The sequence below is a fragment of the Bubalus kerabau genome, chromosome 11 (genome assembly GCF_029407905.1).
Source record: "Bubalus kerabau isolate K-KA32 ecotype Philippines breed swamp buffalo chromosome 11, PCC_UOA_SB_1v2, whole genome shotgun sequence".
NCBI classification, from domain to species: domain Eukaryota; kingdom Metazoa; phylum Chordata; class Mammalia; order Artiodactyla; family Bovidae; genus Bubalus; species Bubalus kerabau.
Genome location: NC_073634.1, coordinates 3,426,355 through 3,451,483, shown reverse-complemented (window position 1 = coordinate 3,451,483; position 25,129 = coordinate 3,426,355). Strand labels below are relative to the sequence as shown.

Sequence of the window (25,129 nt, the reverse complement as noted above, 5' to 3'; positions counted from 1 at the left end):
AGGATCCCAAGTGCCACAACTAAGACCTGGCACAGCCAAAATAAATAAGTTTTTTAAAAACTTCAGTGTCTTCATCAGTACCACTTTAGAAGACTCAAGTGCCATAGAGAGTAAGCCATGACAGTCCAGCCCCTTGGGGGAGAATGTATCAAGGATGGACTCATTTATGAGTTCTAGGAACTTGTGAACCCTTCTGGTTACGGCTCCGATTGCACTAAAACCCTGCATTACTACACAGAAGTCCTCCTGAATCATCACCCTCATAATCAATCCCAACACAGCAGATTTTCTAACACACAGTCTGGTTTGATTTTTACAACCTAGGGGAAAAAAATACACACTACACTGTTCAAACCTAAAGAAAGGCCCCCTAGAGAAACAAAAATGAAAATTCCTAAATCCTTACTTGTGGTTCTTTGGTCCCATGATAAGGAGTAAAGACTATCCTACTTTCTGTCCAGAAGAAGAAAAGTATCTTTCAAAACATTTTAAAGTGAAATGATAGCAGATGTGGGTGCATAATTGGAAACAGCTACTTTTTGGAGGGCTTTTTGCCATCCAAACCCTAGACCTTCCCCCCACACCCTCCCCCACTGAAACCAGACCTCCCCTCCTTTCCCCCGTTGGTCCCACTGCCGCTCAGGACACAAGGCTCCCATTTGACCTTATGACTTGTGAAAAGACTATTACTCACTGTCAATACTTCTAAAGAAACAATAAAATATGATATTTGCAAGAAGTTTTAGGTTTGTTGGTTTTGTTTGCATGTTTTCATCCCTTTTAAAAACCTCACTTGTGAGGTTGCATGCACGCTCAGTCTCTTAAGTCGTGTCTGACTTTTTGTGACCCCATTGGCTGCAGCCCGCCAGGCTTCTCTGTCCATGGGATTCTCCAGGCAAGAATACTGGAGTGGGTTGCTGTGCCCTCCTCCAAGGGATCTTCCTGACCCAGGGATCAAACCCTCGTATCCTGCATCTCCTGCATTAGCAGGCAAATTCTGTACCACTGAGCCACCAACGTTAGTGATATGGAAATTTCCTTGTTTCATGGCCACACTTCTAAGAAATAAAGCCATCATTTCCCCCCTCAAAGGGAAATAACTTGGTTTCCTTTTAAAAGAAAAATCTCTCAGGAATTCCAGCAGTTAGGACTTGGCACTTTCACTGCCATGGCCTGTGTTCAATCTCTGTGTTAGTCTCTCAGTCATGTCTGACTCTTTCTGACTCCATGGACTGTAGCCCACAAGGCTCCTCTGTCCAGGAATCTCCCAGGCAAGAATACTGGAGTGGGTAGCCATTCCCTTCTCCAGGGGATCTTCCCAACCCAGGAATTGAACCTGGGTCTCCTGCATTGCAGGTGGATTCTTTACCATCTGAGCTACCAGGGAAACCTGTGGGTTCAATCCCTGTTGGGGAATTAAGGTCCTATAAACTGCACAGGGCTTCCCTGGTGCCTCAGGTGGTAAAGAATCAGAAGACCTGGGTTCAATTCCTGGGTCAGGAAGATCCTCTGGAGAAGCAAATGGAAACCCACTCCAGGATTCTTGCCTGGAAAATCCCATGAATGGAGAAGCTAGGTGGGCTATAGTCCATGGGGTTTCAAAGAGTCAGACACAACTGAGTAACTAGCTTCAAGCTGCACAGCACAACCAAATAATAATAACAGTCTCTCTCCTCATGTCTTCCACCCCCTAGCATATCCCCCTGCAGACACTGTTGAAGTTCATGGTGGACATTGCCCAGGGAATGGAGTATCTCAGCAACAGGAACTTTCTTCACCGAGATTTAGCTGCTCGAAACTGCATGTAAGAGTCCTGGCCCATCCTGGAGGCAGTTGGGACCTCATGGTGGTAGATATTTGTAGGACTGGTGGGTGGCATGTTGCTGTTAAAATATAGAGGAGGACTAGATTTGGGAGAGGAACAGCGTGGCTGGCTCTGGAGACGGAATTTCTACCACCCTGAGATACGACTGAGTTTTCTGCTTGAGGGTTTTCCCTATCTCTGCCTCCAAGAGTCTGGTTGATTTCCAAAACTTTCCCCTGTGACTTTTTTTTTTTAATTTTTATTGGAGTCTGGTTGAGTTACAATGTTGTTTTAGTTTCAGGTATACAGCAAAGTGAATCAGTTGTACATATACTTATATACACACTCTTTTTACATTATTTTCCCATATAGATCATTTCAGAGTATTGAATAGAGTTCCCTATGCTATGCAGTAGGTCCTTATTAGTTATCTGTTTTATATATAGTAGTGTGTATAGTGTGTATATATGACTACTTTTTTATTTTCACACTCTCATGCAGCTCGGAGTCCTAGCTGTGACTTTGGGACCCTCCCCGACTGTCATCAGGTCTTTTGGATCCAGAATTGCATATAAGTCAACTCACCATGCCTGAGAAATCCCATGGACAGAGGAGCGTAGCAAGCTACAGTCCATGGAGTCACAGAGTCAGGCACCACTTGGTGACTAAACAGCAATCATGAAGACAGTCATGAAAAGTATCACAGTTCTGTCCCTGAGTTTTCATGATGCTATCCTGTGAAGCAGTTTTGTCCTGGCTACACCAAAACTTTCCTTCTGCAGCGAAGAGATAAGGGCTTATACAAGAACTTTGAACATCAGCTTCCCCCTCTCTTCAATCGGCTTCAGTAGCCATTGATGTTCAGTCGCTCAGTCATGTCTGACTCTTTGTGACCCCGTGGACTGTAGCGCACCAGGCTTCTCTGTCTGTGAGATTTCCCAGGCAAGAGTACTGGAGGGGTTGCCATTTCCTCCTGCAAGGAGTCTTCCTGATTCAACCTGTGTCTCCTGCATTGCAGGCAGATACTTTACTGCTGATCCACTGGGGAAGCCCACTTTTTGTACTTATCCTGAATGTTTTTAGCTGCATCGGGCGCAGACCTGAGATTTAAGGCTTGCCTCTGATGTCGCTGAGGATGTGAACTCACTCTGTCTCTCTCTGTAGGTTGCGAGATGACATGACTGTCTGCGTGGCGGACTTTGGCCTCTCTAAGAAGATCTACAGCGGTGATTACTACCGCCAGGGCCGCATCGCGAAGATGCCTGTGAAATGGATCGCCATAGAGAGTCTCGCAGACCGAGTCTACACCAGTAAAAGTGATGTGGTATGTTCAGAGCTTTGATGTGGGGCCTCGCATTGCAAAGATGAAGGCAAGTTGAAAGAAATGACCTCAGCTGGTGCCACAGGACAACTTACTCTTTGATGAACTGAGGATTGGGGCAGGCTTACCCTTCTCTTTTATTTATTGCTTGATGCTTTAATTCTAGGTGGGACATTGGATTCTGGTGAAGTAGCCTGACATGCAAAGGCCCTTCATTTATCCCCACTTTCCTCTGCTACAATATAGTGACTTATCACCCGCAACTAAGATATTTCAGATTCACATTAAATTAAATGAATTCATCCAGTGGCTGTTTGAACCAAGATGCTATATAAAAGGTGCTGTGAAAAAAAAAAAAAGGTGCTGTGTAACGACAGATACCCATAACCAGAGATTTGGGAAAAGAAAACAGGGCTTCCCAGGTGGCTCAGTGGTAAAGAACCCGCCTTCCAATGCAGGAAATGTGGGTTTGATCCTGGGGCTGGGAAGATCCCCTGGAGCAGGAAATGGCAACCCACTCCAGTATCCTTGCCTGGAGAATTCCATGGGCAGAGGAGCCTCGTGGGCTACAGTCCATGGGGTCACAAAGAGTTAGACAGGACTGAGGCCACACACACAGGAGAAGAAAACACTTGCCAGCAACAGTAGGAACAGAACACTAAACAGAGCAATGAAGTGACAGAAAAGGCTAGCCTGCCTTTGTCTCATTTCCCAAACAACTCTAGTAGAAATGGGGAGCTGTGGCGTTCCAACCCCGTGTCACTGCCGCATTGGGAGAGTGGCGTGTCCCTAACATCACTGTCAGCTCTGTGCGCCGTCGCCAGGGCTCTGAGGAAATGACCTTTCCCAATGAAGAAGTCCATTCAGCCTTTCTGGAAAGACTTGAGCCCTCACGTTGTTGCTTTGTCCTCAGTGGGCATTTGGTGTGACCATGTGGGAAATAGCCACACGAGGAATGACCCCCTACCCCGGAGTCCAGAACCACGAGATGTATGAATATCTTCTCCACGGCCAACGGCTGAAGCAGCCCGAGGATTGCCTGGATGAACTGTGAGTCAGTTGCTCTCCATCTTGGGGCAGCCAGCAAAGACCTGGGGACGCACGGCCACTGGGGTGGGGCCGCTTACAGGTGGGCGCGGGCAGAGGGCGACACGCACAGACACTGGGACCAAAAGCCTCTTGTGGGGGTAGGCGGTGTGTGCTCATCTCCAGTGAGCCCACACGTGCCCGCAAGGCCTATAATCACTTCTAGGAAACGCAGATGGCCTTCTGTGTGGGTGGAAGCAGAACCTGCAGGTAAAGAGAGCCAAGGGTGAGGGACTTGAGCATCTGCAGTTTTTGGTGTCCACTGGGCTTCGGAAAACAATCCGCCATGTATATGATGGAGGACTGTAAATCCTACAGAGACACAGGTTGACTTCACAATGCATGGGGTACTTGGATGATTCACTGCTCTCTCTCTTTTCAAGAAAGGTGGCTTTATTTATGAGTGGGGACAACTCTTCGTTGCAGCTCTCGGGCTACTCGCTGCGGCAGCTTCTCCTCTTGTGGAGCACGGGCTGGAGAGCTCAGGCTCAGTGGTTGTGGCGCACGGGATCGTCCTTGCAGTGTGTGGCTTCTTGTTGCGGCCCATGAGCTTAGCTACCCCACAGTATGTGGGTCTTAGTTCTCCAACCAGGGTCTAACCCGTGTTCCTGCATTGGCAGGTGGATTCTTAACCACTGGACCACCAGGGACTCCCCTTTGCAGATTTTATAAAAATAATTTCCTGTGGCTCCAAGGAGAGGGGCATTCTCACCATGTTTAACAAGAACTTTTCGGGACCGGGGACCTGCATGGGCTCCATCATGGAATGCCTTGCCGGCCTGCTAGGGCAGGTGGGCCTGTGAAGGACCCCACACACACAGACACACTCACTCTCGCACGCTGGCTCTGCTTTCTCACACCCATGAGAAGGCCCCTGTGAGTTTGCTCGTGGGCCTCTGACATCCCATCTCAGCCAAACAAAAGGAAGCTTTTTTGATCAGAGCCTTACTCTGCTTGGAGGTGGTGGTGGTGATTATGGTTGTAAATCCATAAAATTTAGAACAGAAACAGAAAGCCCAAGCCCTTTAAAAGAAAATCGTGAAATCCTAATTTAATTAGATCTGGGGTTTCATGGTCATTTCTGCAATGGCCACATGAATGAAATATTTGCTTCTGCAAATGAGGAAGCCCTTTCCATGAAGCAATATTGAATAGGGCATTTTGTGGCTGCTTCTTTCTTGGCTTCTCTTGTGCTCCAGGAGAAGCTGACTATGAGGTCTTAGCTAGGTCTATACTGTGTCACACTGTGGTCTCAGATGATTCACATACAGCCAAGGCAAGGGAAGGCTGAGTCAGTTTTCTGAGAGATTTTGTAGGTGAAAGAGCCTCAGTCTCAGCAATGCTGGGTGGCTGGGAAGCCGGATGAAGCAGCGACTCTGTGGTCACTGTGCCCAGACTGGCCCCTCACGCCACTGCGGGCTTGCAGAGACGCTGGCGAACCACGCCTGCTTCCCAGGTCCCCTCTAGGGTCTGGATGCTGGGAACAACAGCATCCCCCAGAGAGGCCTCTGTGTTTCCAAATCTGGGGCCTTCTCTCTTAAACATGAGGCAGGCCCTGCTGATACTTCCCTGGTGGTGCACTGGTTGTGACTCTGGGCTTCTGCTGCAGGGGCACAGGTTTGACCCCTGGTCAGGGAAGTTCCTCATGCCATGTGCTGAGGCCAAAAAGAAAAAAAAATTATTAATAAAAATGAGGCAGATCCTTCTGAACATCTCCGTTTGCTGTCTAAACTTAGTGGAGATAAGTTGACGCCTGTGTTTGGTTGCCCCTCGGTCATTTTATAGCTTCCCTGGTGGCTCAGTGGTAAAGAACCTGCCTGCAACGCAGGAGACCCAGGTTCCATCCCTGGATCGGGAAGATCCCCTGGAGAAGGAAATGGCAACCCACTGCAGTTATTCTTGCCAGGAAATCCCATGGACAGAGGAGCCTAGTGGGCTATCGTCCAAGGGATCACAAAGACAGGCATGACTGAGCACGCAGAACACATGCACAGTCATTTTTCGGTCAACTCTAAGAAACACAGAGATGGACATAACGGCGTGCACTTGGAGCCCTGCTCCCTGGAGCCGTCTCTTCTCATGGCATCACCCCTGCCTCCGAATGACCAGGCTACAGGCCCTGCTCCCCATCACCTCCGGGGGACATTCCTAAACTGAACTCATGGCCTCCCAGCTGCAGCTGCTGTGATTAGCACTCGCTGTCCCCCGCTCCAGGTGACACACGAAGCCACTGTGTTCTTCCTTTTCCCACTGTGTCCCATCAGCCGGCAGGTGTGTTTCAGGGTACTCCGGCCATCTCTCCCCCCAGTACAGGCCCACCTCCCGGCTATTGTGGGTTCAGCTCCAGAGTACTGCAGTAGAGCGAGTCACAGGAATTTTTGGTTTCCCAGTGCATATAAAAGTTACACTGTAGTCTAAGTGTGTAATAGCATTATGCCTAAAAAAATGACGTACATATCTTAATTTTTAAAACACTTTATTGCTAAAAAATGCTAACCATCATCAGAGCCTTCCTCAAGTCATAATCTTTCTGCTGGTGGAGGATCTGGCCTTGATGTTGGTGGCTGTTGGCTGATCAGGGTGGTGGTTGATGAAGGTTGGGGTGGCCATGGTGAATCCTTAAAATAAGATGATGAACTTTGCCACATCGATCGACTCTTCCTTTCATGAACGATTTCTCTGTAACAGGCGATGCTCTTTGATATCATTTCTCCCACAGGAGAACCTCCTTCAAACGTGGAGTCAGTCCTCTCAAATCCTGCTGTCGCTTTATCAACTTTGTTGTTGGTGGTGGTGGTATTGCTGTTGTTGTTCCGACTCTTTGCAACCTCGTCGACTGTAGCACACCATGCTCCCCCGTCCTTCACCATCTCCCAGAGCTTGCTCAAACTCATGTCCATTGAGTTGGTGATGCCATCCAGCCATCTCATCCTCTGTTGTCCCCTTCTCCTCCTGCCTTCAATCTTTCCCAGCACCAGGGGCTTTTCTAAAGGAGTTGGCTCTTTGCATCAGGTGGCCAAAGTATTGGAGCTTCAGCTTTAGCACCAGTCCTTCCAATGAATATTCAGGGTTGATTTCCTTTACGATTGACTCACTTTATCAACTAGGTTTATGTGGTACTCTAAATCCTTTGTTGTCATGTCAACAGTCTTCATAGCATCTGTACCAGGAGTAGGTTTCATCTCAGGAAATCACTTTCTTTCCTCATCCGTGAGAAGCATCTCCTCATCCATGAAAATTTCATCATAAAATTGCAGCCATTCAGGGAATTCCCTGGCAGTCCAGTAGTTAGGACTTCTTGCTTTCACTGCTGAGGGCCCAAGTGTATTCCCCGGTTGGGGAACTAAGATCCCACAAGCACACCGTGCAGCAACCCCCTAGCCCTCAAAAAGAGCCAGGTTAAAACTGCAGCAGTCCAGTCACAGTTTTAGACTTCACTCCTTATTCTAGTTCCCTTGCTATTCCAACCATATCTTCAGTTGTTTCTCTTGCTATTGTTGTTCAGTGGCTAAGTTGTTTCCAACTCTTTGCGACCCCATGGACAGGCTTCTCTGTCCTTCACCATCTCTCGGAGTTTGCTCAAACTCATGTCCATTGAGTCAGTGATGCTATCTAATCATGTCATCCTGTGCCACCCTGTTCTCACCCTGCCCTCAATCTTTCCCAGCATCAGGGTCTTTTCCAGTTAGTTGGCTCTTCGAATCAAGTAGTCAAAGTTTTGGAGCAGTTACTTCCTCAACTGAAGCCTTGACCCTCAAAGTCATCCATGATGGTTGGAACCAACTTCTTTCGAACTCCAACATATGATGATATTTTGACCTCTTGCCATGAATTACAAATGTTCTAATGGCATCTATCAATAGAATACTGAATCTTTTCAAGAATGTTTTCAATTTACTTTGCTCAGATTCATCAAAGAAATCTCTATCCACAGCAGCTATAGCTTTACAGAATATATTTCTTGAGTAGTAAGACTTGAAAATCTAAATTACTCCTTGATCCACGGGCTACAGTATGATATTGTGTTAGCCAGCAGAAAATAGCATACATCTCATACGTCTCCATCAGAGCTCTTGGGTGATCAGGTACATTGTCAATGAGCAGGATTATTTTTAAAGGACTCTATTTCTCTGAGCAGTCGATCTCAACAGTGGGCTGAAAATATTCAGTAAACCACGCTATAAACAGATTTGTGATCCAGGCTTTGTTGTTCCATTTATAGAGCACAGGCAGAGCAAATTTAGGGTAATTCTCCAGGGCCCCAGGACTTTTGAAATGGTAAAAAAAAAAAAAAGACACTGGTTTCCACTTAAAGTCATTTGCTAATTGCATTAGTTCCAAACAAGAGAGTCAGTCTGTGCCTTGAAGCTTTGAAGCCAGGCCTTGATTTCTGCTGTCTGGCTATGAAAGCCCTGGATGGCACCTTCTTCCAATCAGGACTGTTTTGTCAACTCTGACAATCCGTTGTTTGGGGCTGTCACCTTCGCTCATTATCCGAGCTACATCTTCTGTGTAATTAGCTGTAGCTTCTACATAACCCTGCTGCTTCACTCTGGACTTCTATATTATAGAAATGGCTTCTTACCTAAAACCTCAGGTTAGTTTCAAACTTTTCTTCTGCACCTTCCTCACCTCTCAGGCTTCGTAGAATTGAGGAGAGTTAGGGCCTTGCTCTGAATTTGTTTTTGGCTTAAGGGAATGCTGTGGCTGGTTTGATTTTCTGTCCAGACCACTGAAGTTCTTTCATATCAGCAATGAGGCTGTTTTGCTTTCTCATCATTTGCGTGTTCCCTGGAGCAGCACTTTCAGTTTCCTTCAAGAATTTTTCCTTTGCTTTCAGAACTTGGCTAACTGGCCCAAGAGGCTTCTGGCCTGTCTTGGCTTTCATTCTTGACATGCCTTCCTCATTCAGTTTAATCATGTCTAGTTTTTTATTTAAAGCGAGAGACATGTGACCCTTCCTTGAGCTTGAACACTTAGGGGCCGTTGCATGGTTATCAATGGCTTAATTTCAATATTGTTATGTCTCAGAAATATAACAATCTCTCTCTCAGAAGAGAAAGAGTTCCAAACAGAGGGAATGGGACTGCGGAATAGCCAGTGGGTAGAACCGTCAGAGGAGAAGGCAATGGCACCCCACTCCAGATTTTCTAGCCTGGAGAATCCCATGGATGGAGGAGCCTGGTGGGCTGCAGTCCATGGGGTAGCGACAAGTCAGACACGACTGAGCGACTTCACTTTCACTTTTCACTTTCATGCACTGGAGAAGGAAATGGCAGCCCACTCCAGTGTTCTTGCCTGGAGAGTCCCGGGGACGGGGGAGCCTGGTGGCTGCCGTCTGTGGGTCGCACAGAGTCGGACACGACTGAGCGGCTTCACGTTCACTTTTCACTTTCATGCATTGGAGAAGGAAATGGCACCCCACTCCAGTGTTCTTGCCTGGAGAGTCCCGGGGACGGGGGAGCCTGCTGGGCTGCCGTCTCTGGGTCGCACAGGGTCGGACACGACTGAGGCGACGCAGCAGCAGCAGCAGCAGAGCCGTCAGAACACACACAACATCCTCTGATTAAATCTGCCGTCTTCCATGGGCACAGTTTGCGGCATCTCAAACATATTATAATAGTGACATCAAAGAACACTGAATCACAGGTCGCCCTAACAAACATTAATAATGAAAGTTTGAAATATTGTGAGAATTATTGGACTGTGATGGCACCAACAGACTTGCTCGCCACGGGGTTGCCGCAAACCTTCAATTTGTAAAAAACAGGGGCTTCCCTTGCAGTTCAGTGGCCAAGACTCCGGGCTCCCAATGCAAAGGGTCTGGGTTTGATCCCCGGTCAGGGAACTAGATCCTGCACGCCACAACTAAAGATCCCACATGCTGCCACGAAGATTGAAAATCTTTGTGCCACAGCTAAGACCTAGTGCAACCAAATAAATCAATAAAAATTTTTAATTTGTAAAAAACACAGTATCTTGAAGTGTGATAAAACGAAATGCTAGAAGGAGCATGGGTTTATGCCTGTGCGGGGTGGGGAGGAAATGCAATAAAACAGGGTCCGCTTGTGCTATCAAACCACAGAAGCCCAGGGCTGGGCAGGGTCTAGAGTGGTCACACTTGTGGGAACCTAGGCACAGTGACATCACAGAGCATGTAAATGAATGAGCAGTTCAGGTCCCTCTTTCCTGCAAGAGTGCATGGGCTGTCCTTTCTCCTGTCTTCCTCTTTTCATCACCCCCAGGATCCTAACATATCCTTTGGGTGGCATCCAAACCTGCTTTTCTTAAAATTATCATCTGATCGTGAAAATGCTGCTAAACACAATCTTTCCATGGTCCCCCATTTGCCCAGACAGTGGAAGCCAGACGCATGAGGGTCTGACCCATGGCAGGCGGGGCAGCTCAGTGGTTAAGAACATGGGCTGGGACACCAGACACTCCTCAGTGTGGGTCAGTTTCCCCCTCAAACTAGGAAGGGCCTAGCATCACCCTCTCCGGAGACTTGTCTATAAAATGGGTTTAACAGTACTTGTGTGGGGACATGTGTTGCTGCCAAGCTAACATGTCTGAAAGTACCTTAAATGACAGCTGTTAGATAGTAAATACTATGGTCAGTCATCATTCGTTTACCAGAGAAGGTAGAGGTCACGGACAAGAGCAGGGGTCCCCGTGCCTGTGAATGGCCATGCACGTCTGCTTCCTGGAGCAGATGGCCCCGACGTAGCAGCCGCACACATGCCCGAAGCTGCAGCCACCCCTAATCAGGGGCTGTCTGAGCCCAGGCTTGCCTCTTGCTGTCATAGCACTGCCTCATGGTTCACACGCCTGTCCACCCCAACCCGCCTCTCGACTTCATTCCTCGAGGCTCGCGGGGCCTGGAACGACGGTGAGTGTGTAGCCAGGATGCTGACCCCCACTCTCACCTCCATCCCCAAGCCCCTCCATTCCCTCCTGAGTGGGACAACTGGATGGTTGGCACATGGGCTCTGGGTGCTGTGCTGGGGAGGTCACGCACTCCTCTTTGCTTCCAGGTATGAAATCATGCACTCGTGCTGGAGAGCTGAGCCCCTGGACCGCCCCACCTTTTCAGTGCTGAGACTGCAGCTAAAAAAGCTCTTAGAGAGTCTGCCTGTGGTTGGGGACAACGCTGAAGTCATTTATGTCAACACGCAGTTTCCAGAGAGTGGGGAGGGCCGGGCCGAGGGCTCGGCACTGACTCAGCTGGACTTGAGCATCCATCCCGACTCCATCATTGCTTCCTGCATGCCCAGCGCCACCATCAGCGTGGTCACCGCGGAAGTTCATGAGCACAGACCTCAGGAGGAACGGTACATCCTGAATGGGGGCAATGAGGGATGGGAAGAGCCAGCTGTGGCTTCCCCCGCCACAGGAACAGCGGAGAAGAACCGGGTTTTACCGGAGGACACAGTGGTAAGGAATGGGGTCTCTTGGTCCCAGTCCAGCACGCTGCCCTTGGAGACCTCAGGGCCAGATGAGCTTGTATTTGCTGATGACGCCTCAGAAGGCTCAGAACTCCTCACGTGAGGAGAGCTGAGACACTACTTCCAAACCCTGGAAATTCCTACTTTGAAGACCCTTGATTTTTTTTGTATTTGCCTTCCTTAACAAATAAATGCCCCAGCCAGAAAGCACCACATGAATGCTGTCAAGTAAGTCATGACTGTTTAAAGTACATAATATATATTTATTTAAAGAGATAGTATCTATATGTATATGTGGAAAGAGACAAAGATATTCTATTTTAATAAAAGATGACTTATATCATGTCACTTTTCTAGCAGATCGTAACATTTAAGCCCTGACAGCCTCATCTCTACCGCAGTTCCTGGATGTTAACATTGGCACAAAGTTGTTTTTGTTTTTTTTAAGTTTTTTGTCTTTTTCATGACTATTAAACATTTGTAAAATGAAATGCCCTATTTGCCGTTGCTCCTGGTCTTAAGAAAAATCTGGTGTTCCCACCTGAATCATGTATTTGATAAGAGTGATTCATGTTTAAAGTTTTATAACTAATGAATTCTCTGATCTGGCTTCCTAATAAAATATGAATGAGGAAGAGTGTGTGGTACTTACTTGAGACTTGGGAGGATATGGTCATTGGCTGCCTCAGTGCCTTTGCAAAGGACTTCTCTTGATGCCTGGCCCTTGATGCAGTTGCTCTGACCACTCTTGATATTGTTTCTTAAATATATGGAAGAGACTTCATTGGTGGTCCAGTGGTTAAAAATCCACCTTCCAATGCAGAGAATGTGGGTTTAATCCCTGATCAGGGAATTAAGATCCCACATGCCGCAGGGCAACTAAGCCTGAGTACTGCAACTCGAGAGGCCTGTGCATGGCAGCTTCTGAGCCTTCACGCTCTAGAGCCCATGCGCCACAACTGGAGAAAACCCGAGCTCTGCAACACAGACCCAGTGCAGCCAACAAAAAGATACGGAAAAACCACTCCAGAGAGCCCAGAGATGAAAAACAAAAAATATTAGAGGGTTGAAAAATACCATCTGAGTGGAAAGATTTAAAATAAATCCTAAAAGGGACTTCTCTGGTGGTCCAGTGGTTAGGACTCCACACTTCCATTGCAGAGAACACAGGTCCCATCCCCGGTCAGGACACTGTGATCCCGCTTGCCGTGCAGCTCAGCTAAAAAAAAGATCATAGATGAGTCCAAGAGGTAAAGCAGTTTTCTGTGGGAAGGCATGACTCATGGGAGGGAGATGTGGGCAGTGAACAGGAAACAAGCTTAGAGCTCAGGACCCCTCAGTTCACATCCCAGCTCCGCTGGGTCATAACAGTCGTTGCTGGTTGAGCACTTGTTATGTCTCAAGCACTTTATGAAAACTGCACTAATCTGTATGTCACTAACATGGGGAGCAGTGCCATCATCACGTGTGGGCCGGTAAACCGAAGCTGGAAAGATTGAGGGTCTTCTATGGCCCCTGTCTGGAGAGGGCAGGAGCCAGAATTCAGAACCAAGGAATCCGACTCGGGCTGGCTCAAGCATGTGATCTGGGGAGTCTGTTCCAGAGCTTCTTGACCTTTTAACTTTAACAAACACATGCATGCGTGCTAAGTCACTTCATTTATGTCTGACTCTTTCTGACCCTATGGTCTGTAGCCCACCAGGCTCCTCTGTCCATGCGATTCTCCAAGCAAGAATACTGGAGTGGGTTGCCATGCGCTCCCCCAGGGTAACAAACGCATGGGTAGCACTTACTATGTGGCCAGGCCCAGGAGTCATTTAATCCTCATAGTGACCCTACCAGGTGTTGTTTCTTGTTTAGTTGCTCAGTCCTGACTAACTCTTCTGAGAACCCATGGGCTGTAGCCCACCAGCCTCTTCTGTCCATGGAATTTCCCAGGCAAGAATACTGGAGTGGGTTGCTGTTTCCTTCTACAGGGCATCTTCCTGACCGAGGGATTGAACCTACATCTCCTGCATTGGCAGGAGGCTTCTTTACTACTGAGCCACCAGGGAAGACCAGGTAGGTACTACTATTATCTCCATTTCACACATGGACAGATGAGGCAAGAGAAGGTTAACTTTGCTAGTAAAGCAGCACTGATGTGATCAGTTCCAGTGTTGATCCTTCCAGCACCCGTGGCAGCTGGGCAGGCCAAGCACTCTGGGATCCTCAGGCCTGTTTCACTTGTGAATAGTTTCCCGCAAGGCACTGCAGCCTGCAGAAAGCAGCATGTGGCCCTCCTAGCCTGGATCCTCATCCCAGCTGCCAGCCTAGGTGACCCAGTCTCCAGGGCCAGCTGACTCTATTGTTACTGCGAAATGGTCCAGACCAGAAAGTTCTGGGGGATGGAAAGGAATCTGCACTGCTATGAGAAATACCAGCACCACATTTTATCAGTGAAAGGAAAAATAAACAAAAGGCTGTTAGAACCTACAAGATAATTTCTAACTGTTGGAAATTTTTGAATGGTTATTGAAAATCAATAAAAGATTTTGTATCACCTGCTTTGTATTGTCTGCTTGTGCAAATAAAGTTTCCTGTTGATGATGACTATTGAGAATGTCTTTTCTATGCAATAGGGATTTTAAAAGTAACTGAAACATGCTTTGGGGAAATCATGAGCCAACGGGCTAGTTCAAGCAAAAAAACCCAAGTTAAAAAGGTATGTTCATGGCAACTTCCCTGGCGGTCCAGTGGTGAGGACTCTGTACTTCCACTGTAGGGGGCAAAAATTCAATCCCTAGTCAGGGAACTAAGACCCAAAAGAGCCATGTGGCCAAAAAAAAAAGATGTTCAAATCTGTTAAATAAAGTAAGCAAATTGAAAACGTACTTGGAGGTTTCATACATATTTAATGTCACATATCTAAAGTAACATGCTTTGTGTTTTGTATTTCTAATTTTAATTACATAATGTAAACAAATATATAATGAATAAGTCACCGAATGCCCTCGGCTCCCCCAAATCCTGTCCAGTGTGCTCAGTACCTGCCGTGTGGCCTGTGAAGGTCTGGGAAGCCAGGGTCAATTCTGCTGTAGAGGGAAAGCCATGGCTTCCAGCTTTTCCTGAGACGTGGCAGAGAAATTAACTTTGCCCAACCCCACAGCAATACACCAGGGCCTTGGGCAAATGGGACGTGATGGCAGAACACCTCTCACCACCTCCTTTTCACAAGAGGAGAATAGAGCCGGACTACTCTTCATCAGGGGACTTCCCAGGTGGCTCAGTGGTGAAGAATCCGCCTGCCAGTGCAGGAGATGCAGGTTTGAGCCCTGGGGTGTGAAGATCCCCTGGAGCAGGGAATGGCACTCCACTCCAGTATTCTTGCTGGGAAATCCCATGGACAGAGGAGCCTGGAGGGCTTCCGTCTAGGGGGTTGCAAAGAGTCAGACATGACTTAGCGACTAAACAACAACCCTTGTTGTTGACACCTGTAGTCCCCTAACTGAGACAGCCGGAACCACTGCTGGCTCTCGGCCACGCTGGAATATCTAAAAGCTCCAACTTTCAGAGGACCTGATCCCTGACAAAGTGTTGTCCAGTCTTCTGATCATGAACTGATACATAGCCTTTCAAGGTCTCTTTTGTATAAACTCAGATTACTTATGTAAGTGGCTCATAGGACCAAAGAAAAAAAAAAAACCGGGGAAGAGAAAACAGGGAGAAACAAGTCGGGTCATTCTCTTCAGCTGGGCTGGGACTGGGCTGGGGAGGGCGAGCAGAATAAACCAATACCTGAAATGCTCTTGACCTTCAGGTTGAGACTAAGTCTGCCTGGAGAGCTGTTTTTCCCTCCCTTTCTTCCTTCTTTCCCTCTCTTCCCACCTCTTCCCTTTCTTTCTTCTTTTCTTTGCTTTTCTGCCAACTCCTGCTCCACTCCTTTTTCTCATCTTTCTGAGTAGAAAGGAGAAGTAAGGATTAGGGGCATCCTGAGTCAGTCATGCAGCCAGCAGCAAGGGCCAGACAGGAACCAGTCCTGTGAGGCTTCCTCCAGTCATCCTGAGCAGGTCATTTTGTTCTCTCGGAGGCCAAGTGTCCATCCGTGTGCAGTAAAGACAACGCCGCCTTCTGCAACCCCTTGGGTGGTTGTGTAGGAAAGGGAGGTGGCAAGGTCTTTGAAAGGACCTTATACTCGTTATCAAGGTTTTTCCCAATTACAGCCTTCTCTCCATTCCATTCCTTATGCAGTGCAAACAGCATCTGTCACAGTAGAAACATTGTCCCTGACTATGTTACCAACTGCCTCCAATATAATGCAAATCAACTTAAAAAAAATGCACTATGTGAGAGTTGCAAGTTAAGTGTTATTTGGGGCAAGATGAGAGCTATAGCCCAGGAGACAGTACCTCAGATAACTCTGAGAAAATGCTCCAAAGAAGCAGGGGGAAGATCAGTATATATGTGAGTCTGGCAAAGGAAGAATACATGCAATCAAGTATGTATTAAACTTTTTTCAGTGGGTGTTGAAAGTCAGCAGCTGCAGCAGCCCATGATTTAATCCTTTCGGAGGTAGATGGCAAGTGCCAACTTGTAGTTGACACAAAGTAACTCAGAAAAGGACTTAATCTGTGCCAGTGATGCACACAGTGGGGACACTGGCAGAGTGCAGGAGATGGGCCCTTATGCCCCAGAGGCAAGCGACTCCCTACACATCCATATAAGAACCATATCTGATGCCCCGATATCATTTTTATTGGTCTCCCCCAGGAGTTTAGTTATTCGAGCCTTGTTGACTATTCTCTTTCCGTATATGGGTGATCAAGCAGTGGTGCCTTGATCAACAGGATTTGAGGACCTAAGTTGTCAGAGCGCTCTCTAGGGATGGAGAGACCCTCCCTGTGCCTCCCAGTCCCCCAGACCAAGCACATTCCCGCCTAGGAAACGGCCAAACCAGAGGTCTTATCTTACAAATCAGGCCGATGCTGGCCAGACTTGTCCTGACTCATGAAAGTAAAGACTTTTGTAACTTCTCTGTGTCAATGACAAAAGCAAGTTGGAACATCTGATGAATCAGTGGGAAAATAACTCACCCGAAAATAAACCAGTTACAACAGCAACTTAACTTCTCTAAAGACATTTAGGTACTTCGAGTGACAAATGGGAAAACAAGAAGTTTTCTTTCTTTAATGAACACTTCAGTAGCGAATGGTGTTTCTACGTACAAATCTACATAAAAATGTAGATTTTATTTTCTCCCTTTTAAAGCTCTAAGGACAGAAGTAAAACTGCCAATACTATTTAACTTTAGCATGCCTAAATTACCTAATTCATTTGTATTTTAACAAAATAATTATTTTTGGAAATTGTGGCCCAAAGATCACTACTTTAGAATATTTTCATATAAAATTTACTAAAAACCATTGAATTTTAACTTATAGTGTGTGAATTTTATGGTATATCAGTTATATCTCAATAAAATTTTTTAAGTTTTAGGACTTTGCTCTACCAGATGTTTCAGATCCTCCTTTATCTCTATCTTGGTGAACTATGGCCTGGTGAAAAGCAAGTTCTTAAGGACTCCTCAAAGTGATCAGTCCATGGTTATTTATTTTTGCTTAACCATTCAAGAAATTAGATAAAACTTGCAGTTTTTACAATGCTTTAAATTAAGATAGTTTAAATATATAAAAAATTATATACATATTTATATAATGTAGGAAATTAGAATATGCCACCTCAAAATATGCCACTTTGGCATAAGGATAACTTTTTTTCCCAATTATCTTTTATCTTTTAAAAAAAATCTTATTGGAGTATAGTTGCTTTACAATGTTGTATTATATTCTGTTTACAGCAAAGTGAACCAGCTGTGTGTATATCCCCTCTGTTCTCGATCTCCTCCCCATTCAGGTCACCACCGGGCATTAAGGAGAGCTCTTCGCCCTATACAACAGGTTCTCATTAGTCATCTGTTTCATATGGAGCAGTGCGTAAACGTCAGTCCCATTCTCCCCTCCTTGGTGTCTGTTCTCTACATCTGTGTCTGTAAGGATAATTTTAAGTGAGAATCAACAGATACAGAAAGAAGCCCTCTCAAGCTTCCCTTATCTGACTAAAAGCAGAAACCTCTGGAATATGTGGACTTCCATAAATCTCCTTTCCAGGGCAAGTTTTATGGCTACAGAGCAGACAGAAAGTCGGGTCTGATATGGACATGCTTAATAACCGAACCTTACTCCTTTACCTTCCCCCAAATATTTACCTTCTGCTGCTTGCCACTCTTGGAAACATAAAACCCCTTTCCCTCTTTCTTGTCACTTCTCTACAAATTTATTGTTCTTTATTAAAATGCTCTGTAAATCCCAGGTACCAACCATCCCTTTGAGTTACTAATCACAGAATTCTCCTATGTATATGTATAATACATGTGTTAATATACTGATTTTCTCTTGTTAACATTTCATCAGTCTGATTTGCAGGGTCCCAGATGAGAACCTAGGACCATAGAGAAAAAAGTTAAGTTTTTCCTTCCCTATAATAGAACTCCGGAGAAGGCAATGGCATCCCACTCCAGTACTTTTGCCTGGAAAATCCCATGGACGGAGGAGCCTGGTAGGCTGCAGTCCATGGGGTAGCGACGAGTCGGACACAACTGAGCGATTTCACTTTCACTTTTCACTTTCATGCATTGGAGAAGGAAATGGCAACCCACTCCAGTGTTCTTGCCTGGAGAATCCCAGGGACGGGGGAGCCTGGTGGGCTGCCGTCTATGGGGTCGCATAGAGTCAGACACGACTGAAGCAACTTAGCAGCAGCAGCAGCAGCAGCATAATAGAACTCATGTACCCACCTTCCTAAATTCACCAGTATGAACATTTTACCAAAGTATGGTCTGTCTTGGTAAATGATTGTGTGGACTTGAAAAGAATGTGTATTCTCGCATGGGATAAAACAATACTGGGCCCTTGTAAATGGAGGTGAAGTTACCATTTCATCTCTTCTCCATGGTCTAGACATTGAAAAAAAAAAACCAAAAGAATGTGTATTCTCTTGTTTCAGAGTTAAATATTCTGTTAAGATTAATCAGGTCAAGTTGGTTGATTGTATTGTTCCAGTCAATTATATCCTGACAGATTGTTTTGTTTTATTTCTGTCAATTATTCAGGGAAGATTATTGAAATCGCCAACAATAACTATGGATTTTTCTCTATTTCTTATTAGTTTTTTCCTTCATTTGTCTTAAGCTCTGTTAATAGGAACATAAATGTATAGGATTGTTACGTCTTTCTAATGAAATGACCTCTATTATTATGAAATGACCTTGCTATATCCCTTATAATAGTCTCTGCTGTGAAATCTACTTTGTCTGATGTTAATATAGTCACTCCAGCTTTCCTTTATACTGTCAGCAGGTCATATTATATTTCATTCTTTCAATTTTAACACACTTGTGTCTTTATATATAAAGTGCCTTTCTTGTGAGTAGAATACAATTGGATACTGTTTTTTTAACCATTTGATGGTGATGGTTTTTTTAAAAAACCATCTGTTTTTTTAACTGCTGCCTTTTAATTAGGGCAGATAAACATGTATGGTAGATAAGTTATGCATGGATGTGAGAGTTGGACTATAAGAAAAGCTGAGCATTGAAGAATTGATGCTTTTGGTGTTGGAGAAGACTCTTGAGAGTCCCCTGAACAGTGAGGAGATCAAACCAGTCAATGCTAAAGGAAATCAGTCCTGAATATTCATTGGAAGGACTAATGCTGAAGCTGAAACTCCAAAACTTTGGCCACCTGATCTGAAGAACTGACTCATTTGAAAATACCCTGATGCTGTGAAAGATTGAGGGCAGGAGAAGGGGACGACAGAGGATGAGATGGTTGGATGGCATCACCGACTCAATGGACGTGAGTTTGAGTAAACTCCGGGAGTTGGTGATAGACAGGGAGACCTGGCGTACTGCAGTCCATGGGGTCACAAGGAGTGACTCCATGTCACAAAGACATGACTGAACAACTGAACTGAAACATGATTATTAATACACTTGGGTTTCAGTCAGTCAGCTTGCTATGTGTTTTCTGTTTTATCTGTTCTTGATTAACTTTATTTACTTTTTCTGCCTTCTTTTGGAATAATCAAATTTTTTATGATTTTGTTTTATCTCCTATAGGTTGTTAGCTATAACTTTGTTTTTGTTCTTCAAGGTATACAGTAGATATGCTTAACTTATAACAGCTTCTGTTAAATGACTTAAAATGTAGTATTAAAAGTCTTACAGTGGGGACTTCCCTGGTCCAGTGGTTGGGAATCCAGCTTCCAATGCAGAGGATGTGGGTTCGATCCCTAGTCAAGGAACTAAGCCTGTAAGCCACAACCAAGACCCGACACAGCCAAATAAATAAATACCCGCTCACAGCAGCCTGGAATTGACAGTGCAGTTGGTGCCTTCAACCAAGGACTAACAGGTATGACTAAACAAATATTCCAGCGTGGGCTTCTCTGGTAGTTCAGTGGTAAAGCATCTGCCTGCCAATGCAGGAGACATGGGTTCAGTCCCTGCTCCAGGAGGATCCCACATGCCGTGGAGCAGCTAAGGCCATGCACCACAACTACTGAACCTGCGCACTGGAGCCCGGGAGCCACAACTTCTGAGCCCACGTGCTGCAAATACTGAAGCCTGTGCACCCCAATTAGGGAGCAGCCCCTGCTCACTGCAACTAGAGAAAAGCCTGTGCAGCAATGAAGACCCAGCACAGCCATACATAGATAAAAAATAAATATCGCAGCTCCCTCATCCCTTGTGAGCTGACTCTGAGGCGTGTGCCTCACAATTTCCAGCAAGTCTCTCTATAGGATACACCCCGCCTCCTTGCCCACAAAGATGCTGACTTGATAACTCCCCCTGTATTTTCCTTCCCTGTCACATTCCCTCACTCCCTGTATCAGTTTGCTGCTGCTGCTGCTAAGTCACTACAGTCGTGTCCGACTCTGTGCGACCCCATAGACGGAAGCCCACCAGGCTCCCCCGTCCCTGGGATTCTCCAGGCAAGAACACGGGAGTGGGTTGCCATGTCCTTCTCCAATGCGTGAAAGTGAAAAGTGAAAGGGAAGTCGCTCAGTCGTGTCGGACTCTTAGCGACCCCATGGACTGCAGCCTACCAGGCTTCTCTGTCCATGGGATTTTCCAGGCAAGAGTACTAGAGTGGGGTGCCATTGCTAGGGCAGTCAAAACAAAGCCCCACAGGCTGGGTCACTTAAATAACAGAAATTTGTTTTCCTAGGCTTCAATCAAGGGATCAGAGATCCAGGTGCAGGCAGGTTTGGTTTCTTCTGAGGCCTCTCTCCTTGGCTTGTAAATGGCCATTTTCTCCCTGTGTTTTCACATGGTCTTTTTCCTGTGTGTGTCTATGTCCTAATCTCCTCTTCTTACCAAGACTTTCATGCATTGGAGAAGGAAATGGCAACCCACTCCAGTGTTCTTGCCTGGAGAATCCCAGGGATGGGGGAGCCTGGTGGGCTGCCGTCTATGGGGTCGAACAGAGTCGGACACGACTGAAGTGACTTAGCAGCAGTCATACTGGAATTGTTGTTCTTCAGTCGCTAAGTCATGTCTGACTCTTTGTGACCCCAAGGACTGTAGCCCTCCAGGCTCCTCTGTCCATGGGATTCTCTAGGCAAGAATTCTGGAATGGGTTGTCATTCCCTTCTCCAGGGGATCTTCCCAAGCCAGAGATCAAACCGATGTCTCTTGCGTCTCCTGCATTGGGAGGTGGATTCTTTACCACTGAGCCGCCAGGAAAGTCCTGGGCTCACCTGTGTGACTTCGTTTTTACCTTAATTATCTCTTTAAAGGCCCTGTCTCCATATATAGTTGCATTCTGAGGTATTGGAGGTTAAGACTTTAATATATGAATCGGGGTGGAGGGGGTGGTTACAATTAAAACCATGACATTCCCCTCCTGGTGTTTACTGCACATCTCAAATGAACTACTTCCACCTAAATCCTTATCTCAGGACCTGATTTTGATCTTGCATGGCCTTGGTCTGCAGTGATTTGAAGCATGATTTCAGCTCTGGCCAGAGACTGAAGTCAGGCCATGACAGTGAGAGTGCCGAATCCTAGCCACTAGACCAGCGGTCAGTGATAAGCCCCTGGCCCGTACGGCTTTGCAGGAAATGAATTTCCACAAAGAAAAGGAAAGTAGTGAAATAAGTAGAGTTTATTAGGAGGAAAAGGATAAACACACAGGTGGGCACAGAGATAGAGTTATGCCCTCACGGTAGTTTGAATCACTTATATGGGGGCATTTCTTTCAGGCTTCCTTTGGTCATCTCGCTTTGCTTGCTTCTGAATCTGTACTTGGTTTTTGTCAGGGTCCTCCCATGTATGCACATGCATCTCTTAGCCAAGATGGATTCTAGAGAAGAGGCCTATGGGTAGGTTGACATCACTCCGTTTTTGACCTCCAAGGAGCCTTGCTGTGCTTGTACAGTCAGGAAGGTTTCCTTGACTTGGAGAAAGAAATGTGTGGTCTCTTATCCGGGCAGGGCTTAGCTTTTCTCCTCTTAATCTTGGAGTATCTGTCCACAGGGGACAAGCTCCAGCTGTTCAGCCTGGGGCTCATCTATTTCCTGCCTCACTTCTGGGGGAATGCTAAAGAAATGTCTAAGAAATAAAAGCTCTTGAAAAAAAGTAAGCAAATCCCCCCAATACACTCATGATATCCACACTTCAGGGCTTCACCTTGTACTGGCGGTATAGTTGCTCAGTCGTGTCCTACTCTTTAGACCCCATGGACTGTAGCCTGCCAAGCTCTTCTGTCCACCGGATTTCCCAGGATTCCCAGGTTGCCGTTTTCCTCTCCAGGGGATCTTTCCGACCCAGGGATTGAATCCATGTCTCCGGCATTGCACGAGGTCTCCTGTATTACAGGTGGTCTCCCCTACTGCAGGTGGATTCTTTACCAACTGAGCCACCAGGGAAGCCTTACCTTGTATTACATTGTACTGCTGACTCCTCCCAGGTTCCTTTCCTCACAGTGATGGAACTACACTTGGTAGATCTCTGTATCCTTATCCAGGCAGTGCTTGGAGGTAGAAGATACCAATTTTACTTGATTTGCTTAAGTCAATTATGTTAGTTATAATCTTTCTTGGAAACTATGTCATAATAGAAATGCAGAAAGAAAGAAAACGTTTGTTCTTTGATAATGTAAAATCCCTACTATGTCCATTACCGGCAATCTGTACAAATGTGTGATAAATAGCACTGAGTAAGGCACACAATGTTTGTTGACTGATTAAAGTTTTAATGATTTATTTATATAATTGACACAATTTTATTTTTTTGGCCATTGGGCTTGCAGGATCTTAGTTCTCTGACCAGTGGACCACCAGGGAATTCCTATGGTTTTAATGATTTAAATTATGTATGTGTGTATATATATATATATCTCATCATCAGTTGAAGTTGGAAGATGAAAACTCTGGATTAAAAAGCCATTTAGACAGTGTTTTCTATAAAATATCTGCAATCTGCAAATGTTACCTACTGGAGAAAATTGGCTAGTGTTCTACTGCTGCTAAGTCGCTTCAGTCATGTCTGACTCTGTGCATTTTGATGGTTGTATAACAAGGGGTCTGTATGAAGTGTTTGTTTTTCTTGTTGTTTTAGTCACTAAGTCATGTCCGACTCTTTTGTGACCCCCATGGACTGTAGCCCACCAGGCTCCTCTGTCCATAGGATTTCCCAGGCAAGATTACTGGAGTGGGTTGCATTTCCTCCTCCAGGGGGTCTTTCTGACCCAGGGATTGAACCCACATCTCCTGCCTTGGCAGGCGGATTCTTCACCAGTGAACCACAGGGAAGTCTGTAGAAGCAGTAGTAAACAATACAATTCAGACAGAACATAAAAATATATGATATACAAGTTTCTTGTGAAAAGGAACAGTTAGAAATTCAATCTAGCTAGTCGCTTTGTAGAATGTTCATTTTGAGCTTATCTGAAGTTTCCTCATCATTTGATTCAGGTAATGCATTTCTGGCAGGAAAACCACAGAAGTGATGCTGTTTCTTTTCAGGGCATCATGTCATGAAACATATGAAATCAATTTGTCCCACTTGTTGTGATGTTAACTTTGATCATTAAGGTGGTGTCTGCCAGGTTTCTCTACTACAAAATTACTATTTTTCTCTTTAGAATTAATAAGTGTTTGTGACAGATACTTTCTTATCAAACTTTTAATTTTAGAATCCAGTTGATGATTCTTTCTGAATTAAGTCTCAGTTCAATTCAGTCATTCAGTCATTTCTGACTCTTTGTGACCCCATGGACTGCAGCATGCCAGGCTTCCCTGTCTATCACCAACTCCCAGAGCTTGCTCAAACTCATGTCCATCGAGTTGGTGATGCCATCCAACCCCTTCTCCTCCTGCCTTCAATCTTTCCCAGCATCAGGGTCTTTTCCAATGAGTTAGCTCTTTGCATCAGGTGGCCAAAGCTTTGGAGTCTTAGCTTCAACATTAGTCCTTCCAATGAATATTCAGGACTGATTTCCTTGAGGATTGACTGGTTTGATCTCCTTGCAGTCCAAGGGACTCTCAAGAGTCTTCTACAACACCACAGTTCAAAAGTATCAATTCTTTGGTGCTCAGTTTTCTTTACAATCCAACTCTCACATCCATACATGACTACTGGAAAAACCATAGCTTTGACTAGACGGACCTCTGCTGGCAAAGTAATGTCTCTGCTTTTAAATATACTGTCTAGGTTGGTCATTTTGCCTGAAAAATTCCATGGATAGAGGAGCCTGGTGGGTTACAGTCCATGGGGTCACAAAGAGTCAGACACGATTGAGCAACTAACTTTCTTTCTTTCTTCTTTTCTAGGTTGGTCATAGCTTTTCTTCCAAGGAGCAAGTGTCTTTTAATTTCATGGCTGCAGTCACCATCCGCAGTGATGCTGGAGCTGAAGAAAATAGTCTCTCACTGTTTCCATTGTTTCCCCATCTATTTGCCATGAAGTGATGGGACCAGATGCCATGATCTTAGTTTTTTGAATTTTGAGTTTTAAGCCAGCTATTTCACTCTCCTCTTTTACTTTCATCAAGAGGCTCTTTAGTTCCTCTTCACTTTCTGCCATAAGGGTGGTGTTGTCTGCGTATCTGAGGTTATTAATATTTCTCCTGGCAATCTTAATTCCAGCTTGTGCTTCATCCAACCCAGCATTTCACATGATGTACTCTGCATATAAGTTAAATAAGCAGCGTGACAATATACAGCCTTGATGTATTCCTTTCCCAATTTGGAACCAGTCTGTTGTTCCATGTCCAGTTTTAACTATTGCTTCTTGACCTGCATACAGATTTCTCAGGAGGCAGGTAAGGTGGTCTGGTATTCCCATCTCTTGAAGAATTTTCCACAGTTTGTTATGATGCACATAGTCAAAGTCTTTGGCGTAGTCAATAAAGCAGAAGTAAGTGTTTCTCT

General features: G+C 45.6%; 1 protein-coding gene and 1 non-coding gene across 3 annotated transcripts in view; both read left to right on the top strand.

The window, feature by feature from the left end:
• The window catches only part of MERTK (MER proto-oncogene, tyrosine kinase), a 130,597-nt gene extending 118,306 nt beyond the window's left edge, over positions 1-12,291 (top strand). For both annotated transcript variants that reach the window (XM_055539290.1, XM_055539292.1), the window contains exons 16-19: positions 1,695-1,804; positions 2,969-3,128; positions 4,039-4,175; positions 11,246-12,291. In XM_055539290.1, the coding sequence (XP_055395265.1) occupies positions 1,695-1,804; positions 2,969-3,128; positions 4,039-4,175; positions 11,246-11,759 (921 nt within the window). In that variant the 3' untranslated portion in view covers positions 11,760-12,291. The remainder of the gene's footprint in view (positions 1-1,694; positions 1,805-2,968; positions 3,129-4,038; positions 4,176-11,245) is intronic.
• A 6,280-nt stretch (positions 12,292-18,571) lies between these two features.
• Positions 18,572-18,657, top strand: LOC129623921 (small nucleolar RNA SNORA20). The gene has a single exon (XR_008700670.1). It is a non-coding gene; the product is annotated as a small nucleolar RNA SNORA20 (small nucleolar RNA).
• The last annotated feature ends 6,472 nt before the right edge of the window (positions 18,658-25,129 follow it).